We start from the raw sequence: 22,784 nt of genomic DNA on the forward strand, positions 1-22,784 counted from the left end.
TTGTCTGAACGCCACTCATATTCTAGTCTCAACACAAATGACACCATTCTTCTCCTCTATACTACATTAGGTCTCCCTGATATACACTCCCACTCACGAACCACAACACAAGTCATTGCAGAGACATGACTCATTTATCTTCTCAGTTATACTGTAAGCCCTGTGAGGGCAAACACCATATCTGTGTTATTCACCAACATGGCCTTGACATCTATTATACAGTGTCTGACAAAAAGCAGACAATAAATAAGCTGAATTGAACTCATTTAACAAATACCTTAAGAAAGCCCTATTTGTGCCAGATGCCATCCTATGCACCAGGAGGCAACAGAGAAAAAACAAAATCCTTGCCTTCACAGAGCCTGTGTTCTTGTGGGGAAAAAAAATCAACGATATACTAATAAACTAATAAACATGATTAAATTGAATAAATAAACATATTCTCAGCTGATATTTTCCATCATGTTTTCCTAATTATCTTTTCATTATTCTGTTACCATAGTGGTAGTAATATGGATATACGATACTTCCCCCTGCACCCCCCCTGCCGATAATATAAATGTAGTTTTTGTAAACACACTATAGAGTATGACATTTATAATCAGGAAACCAAATTTTCTAATTAGAATTTGAATGATGGATATAAGCCTGTATGTGTTTCTTGAACCATATTCTCATCTCTATATTAGCAATGCAGTCTGGAATTTAAAGACAGATAAACTACCAGAAGAGTTCATTTTATTCTTAAATTATGGTAAAGACCCTTTTAATATAGCCATTTGTATGGAGCTTTTTGTTTCATCAAAAATATGTAAAAATTAATTCCAACAATTAAAATATTTGTCAGCTAAATGTATGCCAAACTAGGCCCCATGCATCATGTCTGAAAGATTAGAATGGAGAGCAAGAGGAGTATTTGACCATCAGTTTTGACCAATTAACTAATTTAACAAATATTTAATGTTAAGCATATTCTAAGTCCTTAGGATACTGGCCCTGCCTACTAAGAAGTTACAAACTAATCACTTAATATTTTTATGATCTTTTTTTTTAAGATTTTATTTATTTATTCATGAGACAGAGAGAGGTAGAGACAAAGGCAGAGGGAGAAGCGGGCTCCATGCAGGGAGCCCAGTGCAGGACTTGATCCCAGGACTCCAGGATCATGCCCTGAGCTGAAGGCAGACACCCAACCGTTGAGCCACCCAGGCATCCCTATGGTCTTTTTTTATAAAACATAAGCTCCTTGAGGAGAGGGAGGGAGAGGTTTAGCATGACACAGTTTTAACAAATGCCACATATAACCAAAAATAAGACTCTCCAGGAACTTTACTCAATAAGCCTTAGTAAACTCTGGTCACACCTCATTTTATGCCTTTTTGTCTTAATGTATTCAATTCATTATTCAAATACACAGTTCTTCTTGTTTGGATGTGTTCCTAAAAGTTTACGGTAAATTCAACAATTCATAGTAGCCACAGGAGTCCCTCAAATCCCATGGGTTTAAAGGAATCCCAAAATAAAGCTTCTTATAAAATATTTGTTTTGTAATACAAATAATTAACCCCTTGTATGTGACTGTGTTGTATTCTTTTTTTTTTTTTAAGTAGGGGGAGAGATACCAAATTCTCCTAATGTTTAGCCACCTGTATATTCTTTCTTCATTTTCTTGTTTTGTTTTGTTTTGTTTTGTTTTAATGAACTGGTACCCTCAATTGAGAAATCATTGAGAAAAAGACAGCTTTTTCTAATGTTTTCTGTGCTTTTCACTCCTCCCTCATTTTCAATGACCCAAGTATTATTGTAATGTTTCAAATAATTGGTTCTCAGAAGTACTTAACTGTCACCTGATTGTCTGTATTTCTTTTTCCATTTCTTAGTCCTTCAGGGTAATATTCCAGAGATCATGTTCATCCTGATTTTTGTGAGTCCCAACCAATCAAGCTAATGTCAGAGTCCATTGAATGCTTGCAGAAAGGGTTTCCTAGGCTTCTAAATTCATTTTCATTCTGTAGAATGGGTGTTTCTCTGTTTTAAGTTATTCCTGAAAAACGTGAGAGTTTACATACCCTTGAAGTTCACTCTAATTAGAAGGTACTCCACACTTCTATTAATTCTAACAGTATTAGTGCTTCCCAGACCAAGAGCGTCAACCTGACCTCCTTAGTAGTCAAGAAGGGCCAAAGAGAGGATACTGGAACTTTGGTGGCCATTGGGGAAGTATTTAGGATACTACACTGGGGAAAAAATAGTGTAATGTATCTGTATAACTCAGATGCTTGCTGGGAAAGGCCTCTGGGCAGGAAAGGATTGAGGAAAGAACCAAGTACAAATAGATTTCAGTCCTACCATCACCTTGGATAGCTGTAGGGCTTTGGACAACTCACTTAAACCAGATGGGTCTCAATTTCCTTTTCTGTAAAATGAAAGAATAAAACAAAATGATCTCTATGAGCCTTTCCAGCTCTTTTACTCTATGTGCATTTATGACTGACAGTGTAATTTTTAAGTTTTCAGAGTATTTTTGGTTCCTGACATGGCAAACTTTGCAATCTACTTTGCAGATTTTGAAGATACAGGTGCATCTGTGTATATTTCTTTAAATTTAGCAATAAAGCTTCCCACTTTCAAATTTCCTAATGAGGACAGACATACATGCACACACACTACTATATCTTTATACTTTACTGATCTAAATACTTATTGAAGATTGTATATACAACATAGACTTTTGATTATAGAGTTTTGCATTTGACAATTTAAAGTCTCATTTAAATGATCTTCTGTAGAACATCTTGGGTTTATCAGTAATCTTTAGCATAGCTGAATATTTATTCTGCTAATTGAACATCAGGTGCTGTTGCTATCTCTATAAACTAACTGTAATATCCCCTGTTACTCAAAGTGTGGCCCAGAGCCCATTGGCATACACATCACCTGGGACCCATTAGAAATGTAGAATGCCTCACCCCAGACTATGAATTTTAACCAGATGCTCAGTTAATTTAGGTGCACAAAAAAGTTCTAGAAGTGCTATTATACATTATAGTGCCTCCTGAACTGCTTTAAAATTAGTGAGTTTTTTTAATATAAGGAAATGAATAAATGAACAATTTAGCAAAGTGAACTGCTATAATTCAGTGCCACTGGACTTAGAGCTATGAGAACTTACAGTTGATAATCTCTCCTATTTTTTTTTATTTTTTTATTTTTATTTTTTATTTTTTTAAACTATAGTCCTAGGTCTATTTTTCTAAAGGGCAGGGGGCCAGGGAAATGGATAAAAAGTATATGTTCTTTTCAAGACCTATTCGCAAATACTACATATATCATTGAAAATCAATATGAAGAATAGTAAAATACCATTTTCTATAGGATTATGTAACACCCAATATGCTACTTCTATTTCACTTTTAGCTGATTTTAAAATTCTATAATGCATTGCTGTCATACATAAAGTATTATAAAGGAAAAAAGTATTTTCCAACTATGTGGTAATACTCTGAAATAAGTAAATAATAAAATAAATTGAGGATATAGAAGTCAAGGATAAATTTAAATAAAACAGACCAAGATTGTAGTTGCAGCCCTGAGACTGTGTGACAACAATTCACTTAATATTTCTGGGTTCCTGTTTCTTCATCTAGAAAATGAGAGAATGATCTTGATTTTACAACCAATCTCTAAAATTCTGAAATCTAGTATGGCTGAAATCAATGCCTGTTTTGCTATCTATTGAAATTCAATATGGAAATCTCAGAAGTGGCATAAATAGGTCATTCTGGGATTTCTGCTATTGTACTCACTAACAACAGCCGCATATAGGCTAACAACCACCTCATGGTGCTAATGTAAAGGCATTGAGCCCCAAAGAGTTTTACTCTAGACAAGGGGCAAGGAGCATTATAAGGATGGCAGAACATATTTTAACACAGGGAAAGTTACCTTAGTTTCCTTTCATTTGGAGTCACCAAATCAAATTGTCTAAATCCATCTCTCTTGTTAACCACCCAGTTGACTCATATGGTCTCCACGTGCCCTGGGTGCATGGGTGAAAGCTTCCACCTTCTATAGCCTTCCAAAGCAAAAAGAGGACTGTGAAGAGGTAGTTACATCTGAGAAGTCATCTAGTTAGTTACTCTGGTCCTACATAATAAATCGACAGGCCTTTCGGGGAGCTAATTATTGAACTTGCTATTTGGTTCACTGACAGAATTGCTTGTTTGTGGGAAGAAACATATCTGTGCATTGCTTTTTCCATTACCACTATTTCTATCATCATAAATAAGAATCAATACGCCATTTCAAGTAGCATATGCTCACCACCATTTAGCATCAGACTGTCAGCCATATGCAGGCCAAGCAGCAGTTTCCCAAGCTCCCAGCTAAGGATTAAAACCCAACAGACAAGGAAAACACTTCAGATTCCATAAGTAAAACAGTGTATATGCATATGAGCAATAAAGGGATAAGAGTGGTCCATTCTTTGTCTCTGTATCTGTAGCACAGTGTCTGGCACAAGGCAGGTCATCCAAAATGAATGATCAAGTGAATCATGATGAATAAACAGATAAATTAGGCAAAGGGAGGTTTTAAGATGCTCTCTGGACCAACTGAATTTATGGAGTTGGTCTGGGATATTGTTTTGATAAGAGCACAAAAAGCTATTCAAATTGAGGATGAAAAAATGAAGGCCAGGACACAGTGTGAGCCAAGAGGGAGCCCGTCTCTGGGGAGCACAGACCTAGGACCACTTCCCACATATTCCAGTCCTGCAATACTATCAGGCCTCACTGTGGAAGATGATAAATCAGAATGACAGTCATAAAAAAGCCAAGCAAGACCTCAAAAGAAAAATTCTCCACTGCCAATGAAATTCTTGCTGGACAAAACAACGGCTGATTAGGGACTGATCAGAGAAAAGATGGGATAAAGAAAAAATGAGGTGGTAAAGGGGATCAGTGGGAGAGGAGTTCAGACAGAGACCTGAGTAGGGAAATGGGTCTGTAAAAAACATGCAAAGACAGAGATGATGAAGACCCACAGTTCTTGGGGGGCTGTGGGTGTCTGGGTTGTGCACAGTGGAGAGGCATGAAGCCTGAGAGTGGAACAAGGGAGGGAGGGGTCAGATAAATGTCTATAAAATTACACCCATCACCACTGATAACAAGTACAAAAGAATCCTTTTTGCTTCTTGAGAAAGACAAAGGGAATTTTAAGTAGGATTAAGTAGTAGTAGCTTTCAGAACTCAGCAGCTTTCAGAAGCAATAATAACTACATAAATAGCTAAGTGGATGGTAGGAATTGCTTCACTTTGGAATTTGGCCAGCATATCAAAGTTAACAGTAATATCACATCTTTTTGAAAGCTTTCCTGAGATTCTAGGAGGAAAAATTATCTCAGAAAACTGTTTGCACCAAGTTCTTTTTCGGAAGAGGATGCTCCTCACTGCTTGAAGATATTCTATCTCCCAAAAATTGATAAGACAGAAGCCCTACCCTGCTGGGAAGCACTTTCTTATCCATGTAAATACATTGCCAGTATTGCCCCCAACGGAAGCAAATAATTAAGTTCACAGATTATCATTGCCTAATGTAAAATTTTACTCAAAATATAACCCACAAATGATACCCTAAATGCAGCAAAAAGGCCCTTGTAGATATCCCTTTTAATACAGTTCCCTAACTTTTTGACTCACTGTGGATGGTTAAACATGAACCCTGTAAGGCTGAAATTTGAAACATGCACATCTGTTATTCATTCTGGATAAATTGGAAATACAAATAATTTTCAAACCCTGGACACCCCTATTCCAGAATATCTATAGGTTTTCCTTCTTAAGTATATTTGACTACTAACATTTTAGGATCATCTTTCCTCCCCAAAAACAGAGGTGAAAACTGACTGCTGATAGTAATGTGGGGCACAAATATCTTCTCTCAATATCTGGAAATATTCATGTGTTACCGTTTTTAAAAAATTAAGTTATAGGGTGCCTGGGTGGTTCAGTAGGGTGAGCGGCCGACTCTTGATTTTGGCTCAGGTTATGATCTCAGGTTGTGAAACAGAGCACCCGGCCCCTGCAGCAGACTCTGCACTCAGTGGGGAGCCTGCTTTTCTCTCTCTCTTCCTCCCTCTCTTCACCCCTACCCCCGCTGACAAGCTCTTTCTCTCTCTAAAACAAATAAATAAATCTTTAAAAACAAATTAAGTTAGAGCACTGCATCATTTATTTCTTTTCCACCCAGAAACAAGTTATTTCAGTATCACTCACAATGGAATTTGTCTGAAAATCTGTTTACTAATCCCATTCCCTAAGGGATTAGTGCTTGCCCTAGCACTTGGAGTAAATACCATTTTTATTGCATTAGAAATAGTTCTAACTAACAGATCTTTACGATTTTAGCAACACCCAAATAAATTGAAGGAATCTAAAGCAGATATGCCACCAAGTCTGGACTGTACCACAACCCTGGTCAGAATTTTTCATGCCTGAAATAGGAATCAGTATACACTATCTACAAATGCTAAAAGGACATCAACTTTCTTTTTTTTTTTTTTTTGGAAATAGGAATTTAGAGAAACTGGTTATTCTGAAAACTAGTAAACAATTATGATTAATTAATAACTAATTTCCTACCAACTTTATATATATATATAAATTCTTTATATATACACACATATATATGAAATAGAGTTGGTTACTTTGTTAACTGGTCGACTTTCTTTAATATGGTATAAATAACAATAGAATGTGAATGTGTGTACACAATCAAACAGTAACATTCAGCAATCAGAGTTAAACCCAGTGTAAAATATATCTGAATGAAAACACAGAAGTTACTCCATAAACTCCCCTTTCAAATCCTTCTAAAAACTAGGTCCTCTTTATTTCCCATTATTCCTTAACTTGCACGCTTCTCCCCAATAAGCTGGACCTCTTCCTTATCCTGCACACATCTCCAAGCCGTGTCCTACTCTGTGCCTTTGCCTTGCTGGCTGACCTTTTCTCTCCTCTTAGAAGCTCTTTTTCAAATCTTCCTTATCAAACACTCATCATCTCCATGAAATTTTGAGTTTTACAAACTGAACTTACAGTCATATATTTTCTGAAGTTCCATAACATCTATGTCTAAGTCTAGCTTTTAATTAGGATTTTTCTCCCTGTACTAATGAACAATTCTGTATCTTTTATCCCCAAGTGAATCACATAATTTAAGGTAACATCTCCCTCTTAATGCCTCTCCCTAAAGCATCTATCAAGATCCTATCCCACAGCTAATTTCTCTTTCTCTAGTCATTCCTTCTGAATGCTATATTTATCTGAAAACATGCTCAAATGTGCCCTTTCCTAAAGAAAACTTCTGTAACCCTACTTCTTTCTCAAGATTTTCACCATATCTACTTTCTTTCTTTGTCAAACATTTTTTTAAAAGCATTCCTTCCCCCATTTCCTCTATTCTGGCTCTATCTCAGCCCCTCACAATCTGAGTCTCTCACACTTCTCATCCCTTAGCCACACCTCTCAGCAGCACTGAAACTGCCCGTATCCCATCTTTTCTCCTGCACACTGAGACTGTTCTCCTACCATGCTCACTTGCCTTTCCTGGCTCCTCCCCTAGAATCTTCAGTCATTATCCCTTAGCTCTGCTCCAATTCCTCTGGCAATTGCATCTCTGCCCTTGCCTTTAACTTCCAGGTCCCCATCTGCCACTCCTGAGCCTATTTTTACTGCTCAGTTCTCTGTGGGGTCCCAGACCTTATGCTGCCACCTGCTGGGCAGTTCCATGGGGCTATCTCAAAAAACCAAATTCAAGTTCATCCCCTACAAATCGACAATTCCTCTGTCTTCTCTGCTCACTAATTACATCACATATACCTAGCTGATAGGGATTTCACATTCAGAGCCTCTATAACTTACTCCCACCCCAGTGTTAGTCACCCACCACGTACTGTCAATACAACTTCCCAGGACTTCTTTCCTCTGTGTTCTGCCCTGACTTGCGCATCCTGGTCTAGGCTGTGACTGTCCATCACCAGGACTACTGGGTGGGTCTCGACTGACCTTTCTACTTTCTCTCTCCTGATTTCCAGTTCTTCTTATACTTTTGCCAGAGGAAGCTGCTTGAAAAGGGTATCTAAGCAATGCCCTAGATGAAAAGTCTTCAGTAATTCTACCCTAAGGTAGGATAAAGCCCAAATCCCCATAGCTCTGAAGTTTCTAGAAACAACATGAAGAACTTACATTACATGACCCCAACCTATCTCTTTAGCCTCATGGCCCATCACTCTCCCACTCACTTATTATCCTACCCTCCCTCCCTCACGCCACCAGCCACCTTGATTGTGTTACCCTCCCCCTCGCCACACACACACATCCTCCCCCCTCCCCCGCCATGGCTTGAACAAAGGAGGCTTGTCCTAGATTCTGGAATGGCTTGCCATCATGTCTTTACATGACTGACAACATCTTGCCATTCAAGTATCATCTCAAATGTCACCTCCTTGGAGAAGCATTCTGTGACTGCACAGCCTAATTGCCACCCTCCCTGCCAATACCACCTGGCCTCACATTTACTCCCTTGTATTTCCTGTAAGCACACCTCAGCATCTGGAAGATTCTGTTCATTTAAATGTTTCCCTATTTAGTCTCTGTCTCCGCACACTGGAGTGTAAGTCCCATGAACACAGACCTCATCTCTGTTCCAGTTCCTGGAAGGGTGCCTGGCATACAGGAAGCCTGAAGTTAGACCCCTCCACAGTGCACCACCTATTTTTCACATCCCCGTCCTTATTCTCTTTAGACCTCTGCTCTAGCATTGATCATATACTACCTTTGTTGAGCAACTATTTCCAAAGTAAGTGATTAGAGGGAAAGGAGGAATCAAAATATGGGAGTGAGGGGTAGGTGAGGGAAGGGTAAATGATTGTAAAATGCTCATTCAAGTTTTATAGTATTCAGTGTAGAAGATTTATGGATCTTTGTTAAAATTATCCCTGATGTTTTATGGTTTTTGATCCCACTATAAGCAGCATTCTTTAAATTTCATTTTCCACATATGTGTTTCTATATACATATGTTTCCACATATGCATATATGTATGGATAAGATTTTTTTATTGATTTTGTATCTATGGTTTTGACAAATTGACTACTTAATTCTAATTAATCTTTAAAATTCCATAAGTGGAATAATGTACATAATCATGTTACCTGAAAATAAAAAAATGTTTCATTCTTACATTCAAAATATGTACATTTAATATCACTATTATTTTTAAGCTCAAGATATAGAAGGTAAAGCATCAAAAAGCCCTAGCTGCAAGAGCTATTCAGTATATGCAGAACAATCATAGGATATATGGTTGGATATAGTGAAAAAAAAAGTGACTGTCTTATAGCAATGTATTATGATCCATCATCTTCACTACACGTTAAGTTTCTAGAGACCAGTATCATTTCTTGCTTATTTGTCTATATTCCACCAAGCTTATCAAAATGTGTTGCCCATAGTAGAAACTCAATATCTTAAAAAAAATTAAAAGATTTTATTTATTTATTTGAGAGAGAGAGCATATAAGCAGTGGGAAGGGGTAGAGAGAGACAAAGAAGCAGACTCCCTGTCGAAGAGGGAGCCCAATGTGGGGCTTGATCGCAGGACCCTGAGATCATGACATGAGCCAAAGGCAGATGCCTAACCGACTAACCCAACAGGTACCCCTTAATGTTTTTAAATAGAACTCAAATACCCCAGTGTTGGGGCACATTTCACATGGTCAAGAAATACATGTTGACTGTAAGAACCAGTGAGTACATACAAGTTTGTTGAATGATGACTGTATACTCAACCCTGATGAGAACTAGTAAGAGATACAAAGAAATAGAAGATACTCTGATCATTATCCATATAGGAAAACTTCATTTCCTAGGTAATGATAAAACAAATGTACCAAGGAAAACATTTCAGCGGGTACCTGTGCATTTCTTTATATGACTGTTCCTCTTTCCATGTGATCCTAACTTGCATCCAAAATTCTCCTCCCAAAATTCTGCAAACCACACATTTCTTCGATTATTGGCAAGAGTTCGGCTTCTAAAATAGCGATCAAACCCTATTTCAGAGAAGAAAGGTATGATTTTAATATTCTTTCAAAATCAAACCCAAATACTGTCAGAGTTCTTGAATGGATATTATGCTGTGATCATTGCATGAGAAAAAAAAATAAAACAAACATATTAACAAATGGGGGAGAATCAGAAGCCCAGAAATTGTTCTTCCCTTATGGTAAAAGCCAAGGCTAATCAGTGTACAATATTATCACCCTTGCTCTTCCCCATTTCAGCTCCTGGCTCTACAGATGAACCTAACAGGACAGCCTGTTGTTGGTGTCATCCTCACAACTTCCCCCTTTCCTCTACATCACAGGGACCAGCAACCTTCTGCTATATATTCAGAACCAACTCAGACTTTTCTCATTCTTCTCTGTGTCCTAGCAGGAGCCAATGTTCTAGGTTTCTATGACTCTACCTGTGTCAAAATATCTTTTTTATATGTTCCATTTTCAGCCAATCCAATAAACTAATCAGCACTGATGTAATTTTATGGGGCCATGGGTAATGGGCCAAAGTGTCAGCCTGCTCAGGGGACAATCTCATCAAAGGGAGACTACCTGGAACTCATGCCTTACTCCAAAAGATAATGGGGAAAGAAGGAATTTCATGCTAAGATGCTAAGACCATCTGGGAGACAGACTTCCTTTCAGGGAGGTTCCACATCTTTGCTGTTTCATTAATTTCTGTGGGGTCAGCCCAACCTCATGTCTCCATTTTTTACAAAGCAAGCACTCTCCAAACATCAGTGCTGTAACCATCATCTGTGCCATGGAAATATGCAAGGTTAGAGGGAAATATCATGGAAATAGCTAAGGCCAACTATATCTCCCTTAAAAAAAATATAATGGGTTACTCTTTCCTAATGAAAAATGTATGCTGGGTTAAGTAGTTACTGTCTTGGTAATTCTACCATCGGAATTAAACATTCTCTCCAGATTCATCAACAATGGGTGCATTTCGTCATATGCTAATATTCTGGTTTTACCTTTGAGTGTTGATTCAGTTGGATTGAAACATATTCTATGGCTTTTCCTTACCATCAATTGATGCTCTTTTGGGCAAAATCGTTACAGCCCCTTCTGCAATCTCCTCCTGTTGATAAACGGGTGCTATTTTGGATCCCCAACTATCTGAGCCAATCCAGAGAAAATGACCACTTTGGTTTAATTTCTTTGCTGCTTCCAATATCCTCCTACAGGAATAAAACAAACAAATATACCATATTTAACCAGAAATACTATACTTATGAATGTTACAAGACCAATTATATCAAATTATATGCACTCAGTAGGTCTCTGTTAAACAATTAGTCACATACTAACTGCCTGAGTCTTTCTTATCATTTCTAAAAGAAACATATTGGATACTTTAACTCTGGCACCTATTAATCAGGCTCATCCTTAGCCTCATTCATACCATTCTGTTGATCATCTTTACTTGTCTCATTTCTTTCAGTCCTCAGGTTTTACTCTATAGCCATTTCAGTCTTAGAAACTAGAAGGCTGTTGCATCTCTGCAGCAGAAGGAAGGCAGTCTATAACTGCATGAGAATGTTGCTGCTGTGAAATCTCACAAAATTTTATATTGAACATGAAATATGTGAAAAAAAAAAAAAGATGTGTGTTGCAAATGTAATCCTCCATCAGGAAGAAAATTAATCAGCACCTGATGTCATCTTCATTGGCAAACATAATCACCGCCCGAGCATTAGGTGTTTCTAGCAGGCGTTTGATAATTTTTTCAAATTCTCCAGGTCTTGGTTCACGTGGGATTTTCTGTGATTGAGCAATGCAAACACCACCTATTTTAAAAAGAAAGAGAGAGTGACTCAGAAAAGGCACTTATTTAATTTACAAACTTAATGAGGTTAGCTACTTTATAAAAACATATGATTCAATGCAGTCTATTGTTTTTCAAAATGTGTCATTCTCTCCTATTAAAAGTAATCACGTTTGTTTGCATTATAATATGTATGAAATAAATGACACCAATTATTTAATCATACATCAGGGTTGCTGTTTTATTTTCCAAGTTTAAACAGTTTTTTTTGTGGCTGTCTATAATAAAACCAAAGGACATAAAATGTGTAATGAGAATCAAGGAGTGTACAGAAGAATGGCTGTTTTGATTCATTTGACATAGTTGAAAAACAAGTGCCTGGAATAAGAGCATGTCTTATAGATGAGACCACCAGTTAGGTAAAAAGATCCTTTTCCTACTTTCATTTATTAGTAGACCTCCTTTAAGTTAATTTCATTTTACAGCTTACCGTATCACAACAATATTTGTATGCATCAGCAAAATGGTATATTATGAGACAAGTGGTCTTTGAGAATGTTTGAGACACAGGCAAATCCCAAAGGTTCAAATCCTCAGTTGACATTATGTCTCTACCAAGAAAATCAGTATGATAGAAATCTCATCCCATTATCATATTAAAAAAGGAAAGGAAAAGAAAGAAAGAAAAGAAAAAAAGAAAGAAAAGAAAAGAAAAGAAAAGAAAAGAAAAGAAAAGAAAAGAAAGAAAGAAAGAAGAAAGAAAGAAAGAAAGAAAAAGAAAGAGAGAAAGAAAAGAATGGAAAGGAAAGGAAAGGAAAGGAAAGGAAAGGAAAGGAAAGGAAAGGAAAGGAAAAAAAAGAAAAGAAAAAAGAAAAGAAAAGAAAAGAAAAGAAAAAAGAAAAGAAAAGAAAAAAAAGAAAAGAAAAGAACTCTTCCTTTGGCTTCTCCTTCTAAGGCAATGAGAGACCAAAGAGAAAAATTTAGAGAAGATCTCTGCCACCTATTAGTGCTCCTCAATTTTAGTGGATTAGAGAGAGAATATATTCTAATATTAGAAGAAAAAGGAATATTAGCAATATGCTTCAGTTGCATTATGGTTTAAATAGGCTTTTTTTTTTTTTTTTAGTCAGATGAGGATTAAATAATCATTTATAACATTGCTTCAGTAAGCAAAGGCATTTTTACTTCTAAGCAATTGCCAATATATTCAGTCACCCAAACATTACTAGGTTCCATCACATGTTATGTATTCAGCTGGACAGCGTGAATACACAATCTAATCCAGGAGTTACTATCTGGTCTGGGAGATAGGCAGTCCAATAAATTGTCATAGAATATGTGGTACATTTTAGAATTAAGAGGATATACCTACACAATAGGAACACAGAGGAAGAAGCAACTCAAGTCCTTGAGAGAGCTATATGCAAATATGCATCCATTTAAGAACAAAAATGGGACATTTCTAGTAGAGGCCAAGGTATGAAAAAACCTTGTTTGATCATGGCCTATGGTTAAGACCAGCTGGGTGGAGTTTGGAAAGAATGGTCAGGCCCAGCTTGAGAATGACTTTGTTAGACATGCCAAATAAATCCACTAAAAGTTCTTAAGCAAGAGAATTACATGATGAGTTTTATGCTTTAGGAAGAAACCGCAGGTAGCCAAACAAAGAAGAAATGTCTGGTAGCCAGACAAGGTATGTTCAGTGTGTTGTGATCAGACTTACCATGCGTGGCAATAATGTATAATAACAATGCTAGAGTACTGAAGGTTATATCTCTGATAAGTTAGAGTATAGTCAAAGTTATCCCTACAGTAGCAATACTCTTACTAACCTCTTCAGGGGTGAGAACTGCCCATAATCCACAGACAGAGCTTGTAGATAGCTAGCCTACCAATATGCCAGCAATAGTTCTGATAATTGATTCATTCCTTCATTAAATATTTATTACATGCCCACTCTCTGACAGATACTACACAGGGGCTGTGATGCAATGGTGAATATAATAGACACAGTTTCTGCCTTCGGTGTTTAGAAATGTTGTAGATGAAACAGGTTTAATGCAAAACAAAACAACTAGAATAGATATATAATTAAAGATTTTGGTAAGTCCTATGAGGATGAGTAAGGGAATTTCATTTGCATTGAAGAATGTTCAGGATAAGTCTCCCTGAAGTGGTGTTGAGTCAGAAAGAAGAGAGAATGGGTTAAGACAGCATGAGAAAGGGCAGGAATGAACCAGCAGAGCTAACGAATGAGAGGAAGAGAAACATGAGATGAAGATGAGACGTAGACAGGAGCCAGATCCTGCATGGCTTATGTAGGTCCTGTGGAAGATTGGGCATAATTAAAGTGCTTAACTGCCTCATTCAATGTTTCCATTTCTTCTCTCTTATAAATATGTGTCATCTGTGAATATTGCATTTCATAGAAGAAAAATGGATGAAGGTCACTAATGCAGAGGACAACCCAGAGTGGAAAGCACAGGAGGCACTGAGGCCCATTAGGAGATCATTGGAAGAGGCAATGGAAAATGAGGTCTAAGATAATGCTACTGGCACTGAGGAGGAGCAGATGGAGCTGTTAGAATTTGAGCTAGACTCAATCAAGCTTCACACGATTTTTTTCCCCAATTTTATTGAGGTAGGACTTACAAATAAAAATGGTATATATTTAGGCTGTGCCGATCTTGTCTAAGTGGTGAGGTAATGGAAACCACTAAGCATGACACTAAGTGTTATAGTCTGTGTGATGCCACCATTAAATAAGTAAGCAACACAGGAGGGTACACAGGTATATAGAGGAGAAAAGAATGATTTTTGTTTCAGGACAGGTTGTCTTTGAAGTACTCATGGAACATCAAACTGAAGAAGCTGATCTGGAGCTAAAGAGGAAGATAGAAAATGTAATGACAGTTTTGTCAGGTGTTGATGCAGTTGGTGGATGAAGGGTTGGGAGTGAACAGATCACTCAGAGGGAATATTTAAATCAATGACAGGAAAAGGGGAATGATGGAGCTCTGCAAAACTATAAGCTTTGGAAAGGAGGCTAGGAAATGCAAATGGAAAGGAGCAATCACATATTTTGAGGAGAAAACTTTTGAGACAAAGTCCAGTGGTATGTTGAAGACTGCATAATGTTTTCAAAAATCAAAAAATAAAAAAAAACTGATGAATAGGAGCATTAGGTAACTATAGAAATGTTAGAACAAAACTATAACACTCTAGGGAATAATAGCTGTTTTAAAATACAACTGTCCTTTTAATTAAATTGCTATGATTACTTAAGCATCCCATTAAAGACATGTCATATCCTAAGTATCATTCTGAGATTACTACTGACTCCATAGCCAGAAGAAACAAAGGCTGAAAAAATTTTATTATGACTATTTCAGATGAGTCAAACAGGAGATCCAGACATAGCTTAGTCTGAATTCATTGATTTATTAATTCACTAAGGATCTATCAAACTTTTTTGTTTGTAAAAAGCTGAGTTAGTTAGGTTGGATTTTTACATAATCTTAATCCATTTCATATTTTTTATGCCTCTGCCTCATATTTGTCAGCAGGGTCAATTTGTGTTTTCCTGGAAAGAGGGACTACACAACTAACTTATTTCAGCTGAACAAATACTTATGGAGAATCTGTTCCACATGGCATTTTGCTGTTCGATGTCTTATGGATATTTTATTAAACTGTGGACTGTATTACTTCTCAAATGATTGGAGCTAGAAGGTTAGGGTTCTTTTCTTAGCCCTGAAATTCATTCACACTTCCTATCTTCACATCAGTCAAAAAAAGTCTGACAGTTAATCCATTCACAAGCACTCATGGTCTACTATGTTTTAGGAGCTACAGACATTCAAAGATTGCCTGTCCTTAGCACCATGTAATATAATCAAATGACGAGATGTATACACAAGAAAAGCCAGATGAGATTATAAAATTATCTAATGATGAAAGATAGCATAGGATATATCAAAATGCAGTAATAAATGCCATCACCCCTCAAAACAGTCCTGTGACTTCAAAAGAAGTCATTTATACTGTCAGAATTTGATTAAAATACCAGTGAAATTTAGTCAAACATTCATGCTTCATTAGAAGATATGTTCTCCTATAGTACCTACAATACCTTTCTTATAATATCTAATGTTTTAATTTTTAAAGAGAGCCTCTGACTTTATTTCGACTCCTGGCATAAGCAGGAGGAAGAGGGGTTCTCCACTATCAAAAAATATGTCTACTGCATCTATTTTTCCATATCTCACCCTGAAAGAGTGCTGATTGTATACAATTCAAGGTATATCAACTTTCCTGTTCTGTAGTTGTGCCCAGTTCTGCAAGAAATAATTTCTAAAGCTTGGCACTTTCCTGACGTGTAGGAAAATAATGTTGCATGGAGGAATATATAATTGCCTGTTTTCTGGAATTTACTGTCTGATTTCCTTGCTTGTGTAGATTTTTTTCTTTTGATTGTTTAATGATAAATGGGAGATCATTTCTAGAATTGAACACTTTATGTACTCTTCACAACACACAAGACCATTCTTTCTCAGTTTCATTCATTGATACCTCATTGGTCCTAATGACAGCATTCTAAGGCTGGTATTAATCACCATATACCTGATGAAGACTCTGATAAACAGGGTATCAACAGCTAGCCACAGGCTGGAGTCCAGGTTCAGAGCCACATCCATCTGACTCCAAGTCTAGACTTTTCCTATCATCTTGCTTATCCACAATTGACTATACCTGTTGCTTAATGGTTTAATAGATACAAATGATTGATGAATAAAATAAAGATAATTTACAGATTAATTAAAAAACCCAGCAGGTTGCCCCTTATAAATCAAATGACAGCTACACAAATACAAATATAGTACTTCTATTAAGAACTTAAGATACTGGGGATCCCTGGGTGGCGCAGCGGTTTGGTGCCTGCCTTTGGCCCAGGGCGCGATCCTGGAGACCCGGGATCGAATCCCATGTCGGGCTCCCGGTGCATGGAGCCTGCTTCTCCCTCTGCCTGTGTCTCTGCCTCTCTCATTCTCTCTGTGACTATCATAAATAAATAAATTGAAAAGAAAAAAAATTAAAAAAAAAGAACTTAAGATACTTAGAATCTATGCAAATTTCGCACAACTGACTTACAATTCTTCAGAATATAACCAGTCCACCCTCAAAACTTACCAACTATCCCTGTAAATGCATGTGTTCAGAAGGATTTTCCTGAAGTACTCCATATTCCATTTCTCCTTTGCATTGAAGCAACTACAATAATTATATTCTTTTATTTTGTTATTTTTTTCTCACCTGCAATACTACTGAACGTTGTCTTTCACATTTACCACATACCCCATATTACCTATCACTATGTTTGATACATAAAGACTTCAACAAACCTTTAATGAGTGAATAGACAGAAGACTTATAATAGGCACTGCTGGCATAGAGAAATAGAAATGACACAGTTCTGCCTTCAAATACCTCTCAGTCAAGGAGAGAAACAAAAGGACACATGTAATCGTATATTTAAAAATAAGTGACATGAAAGAAGTAAAAAACGTGGATCATGATATTTCAGAGGAAGTTGTCACTGAAATGGGTCTGCCTCCCCAAATAGTTTTTATCAGGGTTCAAAGAATTAGAATACCTTAGCCTTTGTTTATCTGTGGAGTGGCACAACAATTTGCTTTCTTTGATTCAAGAACAAATTTGTAAACAATTCCATTTCATAAGTTTTATATCTTTATATCATGGGTGAGTAGCCTGAGATCTCAGGTCTGAGAGAGGAAAGGTATGTTCATATATGTTAATTTGCCAGTGCAAAAAGATATTGCAGTGAGGAAGAAAACAGATTTAGCATCAGAAGAGTGGATTCTGTGTGACTTGAGACAAATCTCTCACTTCTCAGTTTCCTCATTTCTGTAACAAAGTCCATAATAATCATCTCCCAGATATGTCAAGAGAATCCATTTTAAAAGTGCATTATAATAAATGTCTATACAAATGTGGTACCTTATTACGTTATTAATAATAATCATCATTGTAATCAGATAAGTATCATCACCAAACCTGACAGGGTAGATAGTGCTATTCAGACCTAAAATATGGGATTGTCAACTGATCATATTCTTGAATCATTCACCACTCTTTTTATAATATTATCCAATGTCCTAAATTCTGAGAAATGATACTTGTCCATTTATCTATACTATAAATAAGATGAATAGATTTCACTTTTCACCTATTATTGGTCAACACAATGAGATTAAGACAATTTCAATAAGAGTTGAATGGGAAAAGTTACTTATGTTCTCCTTTTCAATCCCCCAATTCCTTCCCTAAAGATCCAAGTCTCTTTTCAAAGGGAGTCCATAAGTATTTTGAAGATCTGGGTTGAAACTTAGAATTTAAATCTTTAAAGAATAATACAATAGTAAAATATATGAAACGATTAATGGTGCCAACTATTAAAGAGGCAAAGATTGCCATGAGAGCAACCACATGTTTTGTTTCATTTAACATTTGCCTATAGATTATAAAAAAGCTGGATCAAACATGTCCAAGACAGTGTTGTTACAGGTTGGGCTCCCCAGAAAGCAGATTCTTAGAAGGAATTTGAAATGCATATTTGTCCTTGGCCTTTACCCTATGGAGGGTCAAGAAAGGAAGCAGCACTGAGCAGAGAAGTCCAGCTGGCTGTGGCCCAATGACAAGCTACCCACAACACAGGGAGCTAGAATGGCTCCCAGAGTAGTTCTGAATTAGATCATTATACTTCCACATCAATCAGTCATTGAATGTGGGCCCCTTCCTGAGGTGGCAGGGTTGGGGTGGGGTTAGAAATTGGGCAAGGCAGCTCTCTCCAGCAAAGCAATCCTTCAAGAGCCAGTAGAGCAGTCAAAATGGCAAAGCCAACAGGTCCTTTGCTGAATAGGGATGTGAAGAAGCACTTATCATTTACATAAATTAAAATTTATAGAGAAATGAAGATATTGTCTCTAAAATAATAGTATACATCAAATAATTAATAAAATCATATTGTTTAATTTCAAAACTCCTCTTCAAAGAGAATTTATTGAACAACAAAAGGCAATCTATATAAACAGCACAAAACTGGAATTATAGGCCAGAACTCGAATCATAAAACTCCCTGGAATTTCAATAGAGAAGTTTTGTTAAAGCATTCTGAAAGGATAAAGTATCAAATTTTTAGTTGTTGCTTATTTTTAAGAACAAAATCTCTATTAAGAATGTGGAAGGAGAAAAATAAAACAAGAAACAATGCCACACCACTAAGTTCCAACTGTGCTGACAATCTAGAAGGATTAAATTATTAGGAATGAAATTACTTACAAAGCTGTAAATAGAATATTAAATACTACGTTTTTAAGTAACATGATTATTGCCAGTGTTGGTTGGTTCACAATTTCTGTCAAGTTCTAAGTAAATCAGGTCAAGTTTCTGGTTGTATATATAACCTGTTAGATCTGCATGACAGACGTCAGTTTGGTGCATAAACAAATCAACAAAATTACCATTTTATCAGTTGTCAGAGAGAATCGCTAGATATTGGTAAAAATTGGTCAAAAATTTTGATTGACCTATTAATTGCCTATAATTGACCATTTGGGCCAAATAAAAATGTGACTTAGTCACCATTATTTATTTCTTAATGAATGTGCCTTCAGATAATAGCAATGAACAAAACCAAATGACCAGTTTTTTTTTCTTTTTTTTTTAAGATTTTATTTATTTATTTATTCATGAGAGACACAGAGAAAGAGAGAGGCAGAGACACAGGCAGAGGGAGAAGCAGGTTCCATGCAGAGAGCCTGATGCAGGACACGATCCCAGGACTCCAGGATCACTCCCTGAGCCAATGGCAGATGCTGAACTGCTGAGCCACCCAGGCATCCCCTGTTTTTTTCTTAAAGACAATAAAAACACATAAACTCTTCTAAGGTTCCAGACCCCAGTTCCAATTACTGGGAGGGGAGGAGTTTCCCCACCACCACCCTGACACCATTGTCCTGACACCAACTGGCTGTCCTACAATTCAACTCACTTCTGACTATCTACCCAGAGACAGTGTCAGGTCCCACAGGTTTAGCAAGAGTGCACCCTCACCCCACTTTAGGCACCAGTCACAATCCAGATTGTTAACTCCACTTCTGACCAACTGGCTATAAATCAGAGGTTCCTAAGACCCTTCCTTAGGTTCAATTAATTGGCTTGAACAACTCACAGAATTCAGAGAAACATTTGTTTTTCTTTTTTTTTTTTTTAAGATTTATTTATTTATTCATGAGAGACACAGACTGAGAGAGAGGCAGAGACATAGGCAGAGGGAGAAGCAGACTCCTCACTAGGAGCCCGATGCGGAACTTGATCCCGGATCCAGGGATGACCTTCTGAGCCAAAGGCAGGCGCCCAACTGCTGAGCCACCCAGATGTCTCACAGAGAAACATTTCACTTACTAGATCACTAATTCATTATAAAACTACATAACTCAGGAATACCCAGATGGAAGAGATGCATAGAGTGAGATATGGAAAAAGAGCACAGAGCTTCCATGCTTCTCTGACTGTGCCACTCTCCCTCAATCTCTAGGTGTTCACCAACCCAGAAGCTCTCCAAATCCTGTCCTTTGGGGTTTTCATGGAGGCTTCATTACTTAGGACTGATTGTTTAAATCATTAGCCGTTGGTAATTGAACTCAATCTCCAGCCCCTTCCCCTTCATAGAGGTTGCAGTTGGAACAGAAATTTCCAACCAGATTATCACACAGTTGGTTCTCTGGGCAACTAGCCCCAGTCCCCAGCTTACCTAAGGGCTTTCCCAGAGTTGCCTTATTAACATAACAAAAGACACCTTGACTACTTTCATCACTTAGAAGATTCCAAGGATTTTTAGTTCAGTCCTGGAAACAGGAGAAAAACCAAATATATATGTATTATAAATCACAGTATCACAACTCTCCGCTCTAATTACCCTTGACATCATTTCTTTCCATCTTTTTGGAGATATAAGTAAAACAGCAGCTTTGTCTACTGTAATTGGTCCTTTACTGATAGTTGAATAAAATTTGTTCTAAGGTTCAAATAAGTGTAATCACACCTTTTGTAACAATATTTTCACCTCTATATGTGGTGTACAACTGGGATTTAGCAGAAAAGTGCACAACATGATCAAAGTGTGTACGTTTGTCAGCTTGAAGTGCACTCTGTGAAAGAGAAGGTTTATCTTGCACATTACAGTAAAGAAAAAGTGTTATCTTTAACAACATGGATTAAAATAGCAAAATTGCACCTAAATCTGTGCTCATTCTCTCTCTCTCTAAAACATTTTATCCTTTTTCCTGTATCGGATGCCATGTAGACTCTTAAAGGAACTCCAAAAAGCAATGAAATAAGGAAATGAAGGATGCCTGATGGCTCAGCGGTTAAGTGTCTGCTTTCAGCTCAGGGCGTGATCCTAGAGTCCTGGGATTGAGCCAGGCTCGGTCTCATTGCATGAAGCCTGCTTCTCTCTCTGCCTGTGTCTCTGCCTCTCTCTCTTTCTCTGTGTCTCTCATGAATAAATAAATAAAATCTTAAAAAAAGAAATAAGGGGAATAATATTCCTGGTACAGAAAAGACATGACCCAAATGCTACTTCTTTATGTGTCCCATGAAGAGCAGCAACAGGGACAAGCCACCATGAAAAGAGAACCATCTCCTGTCCCCTCTTGCCTGTCTCTGGTATCTCTGATGCTGATGCTGTGGAAGCAGATTGGGCTGGGAGAGTCTCACAAGATCAGTGTCCATACATAGTAGGCTTTCTAATTTGGCCAATACTCATCACAGATCTAAGGATTTGTTCAGAGGAACAGAGTGGTATGGTGGTTATGAATCTTTTCTCTGGGGCTAGACTTCCTAGCTCTAAATCCTGGCCCTTCTCTTACTGACTAGTGATGCTGGGTAAGTTATGTGACTTTTCTCTGTTCCTCTGTTCCTCATCCGAACATCAAAAGGATGCTACTATCTTCCAAATGCATTACTATTAATAAATAAGAGATTAAATAAGCGCTTGACAGCTTAATTTTTGTCACAGAAAACATATTAGTTGTACATTTTTTAGAATCAAAATTGACAAACCCCGAATAGAAATGGTAATTCATTTTCATAAAGCAATATTCACTTATAACATTTCAAAACACCTCAAACTTCATTCTCCAAATGCATACAGAATAATAACTCTTACTAGAGATTCCAGTCAATGGAGTGTTAATTATAGAAACTCCTACAGCCGGACGGGAAACTTATGCCTACCACAAGCTAGACCTAAATTTCTGATGTGTTGCTTCTTCCCACTCCAGAAAATTGTAAATATCTAAGGAGATATGGATAGGTACAGTATGCGGGAAAGATTCAGGTAAAGAAAGAAGAGGGGGAAAAAAGAGGAAACCAGGAAGGGGGGCAGTGAGAAGAGAAATAATATGGGAGAAGAAAGGGAAGGGGAAAGAGAGTAAAAGTAGAACCCAGAGACACCAGAGAGCACAAAATCTGGATCAGAAGCATCTCTGGAGCTGGGCAAAAAAGGATTCTCTGGGGATCCTTGGGTGGCTCAGCAGTTTAGCGCCTGCCTTTGGCCTGGGGTGTGATCCTGGAGTCCCGGGATAAAGTCCCACATCAGGCTCCCTGTATGGAGCCTGCTTCCCCCTCTGCCTGTATCTCTGCTTCTCTCTCTCTCTCTGTCTCTCATGAATGAATAAATAAAATCTTTTTTTTTTTTAAAAAAAAGATTCTCTGTAGGGTCAAAACAGCAAATGTGGGGTTAGGGACAGTTAAAGAAGTAGAACTTGATCAGTTTTAAATAAGTTTTACAAATGTGTTGTACGCATTT

At 37.3% G+C, this 22,784-nt stretch overlaps 1 protein-coding gene across 8 annotated transcripts in view; it reads right to left on the minus strand.

Moving 5' to 3' along the window:
• Positions 1 to 22,784, minus strand: part of GRM8 (glutamate metabotropic receptor 8) — a 731,564-nt gene that overhangs the window by 389,252 nt on the left and 319,528 nt on the right. For all 8 annotated transcript variants that reach the window (XM_072784432.1, XM_072784437.1, XM_072784436.1 and 5 more), the window contains exons 4-6: positions 11,780 to 11,915; positions 11,152 to 11,306; positions 9,976 to 10,113 (exon numbers count right to left, since the gene is read on the minus strand). In XM_072784432.1, coding sequence (XP_072640533.1) covers positions 9,976 to 10,113; positions 11,152 to 11,306; positions 11,780 to 11,915 — 429 coding nt within the window. The remainder of the gene's footprint in view (positions 1 to 9,975; positions 10,114 to 11,151; positions 11,307 to 11,779; positions 11,916 to 22,784) is intronic.

Source organism: Canis lupus, chromosome 18 (genome assembly GCF_048164855.1).
Source record: "Canis lupus baileyi chromosome 18, mCanLup2.hap1, whole genome shotgun sequence".
Classification (NCBI taxonomy): domain Eukaryota; kingdom Metazoa; phylum Chordata; class Mammalia; order Carnivora; family Canidae; genus Canis; species Canis lupus.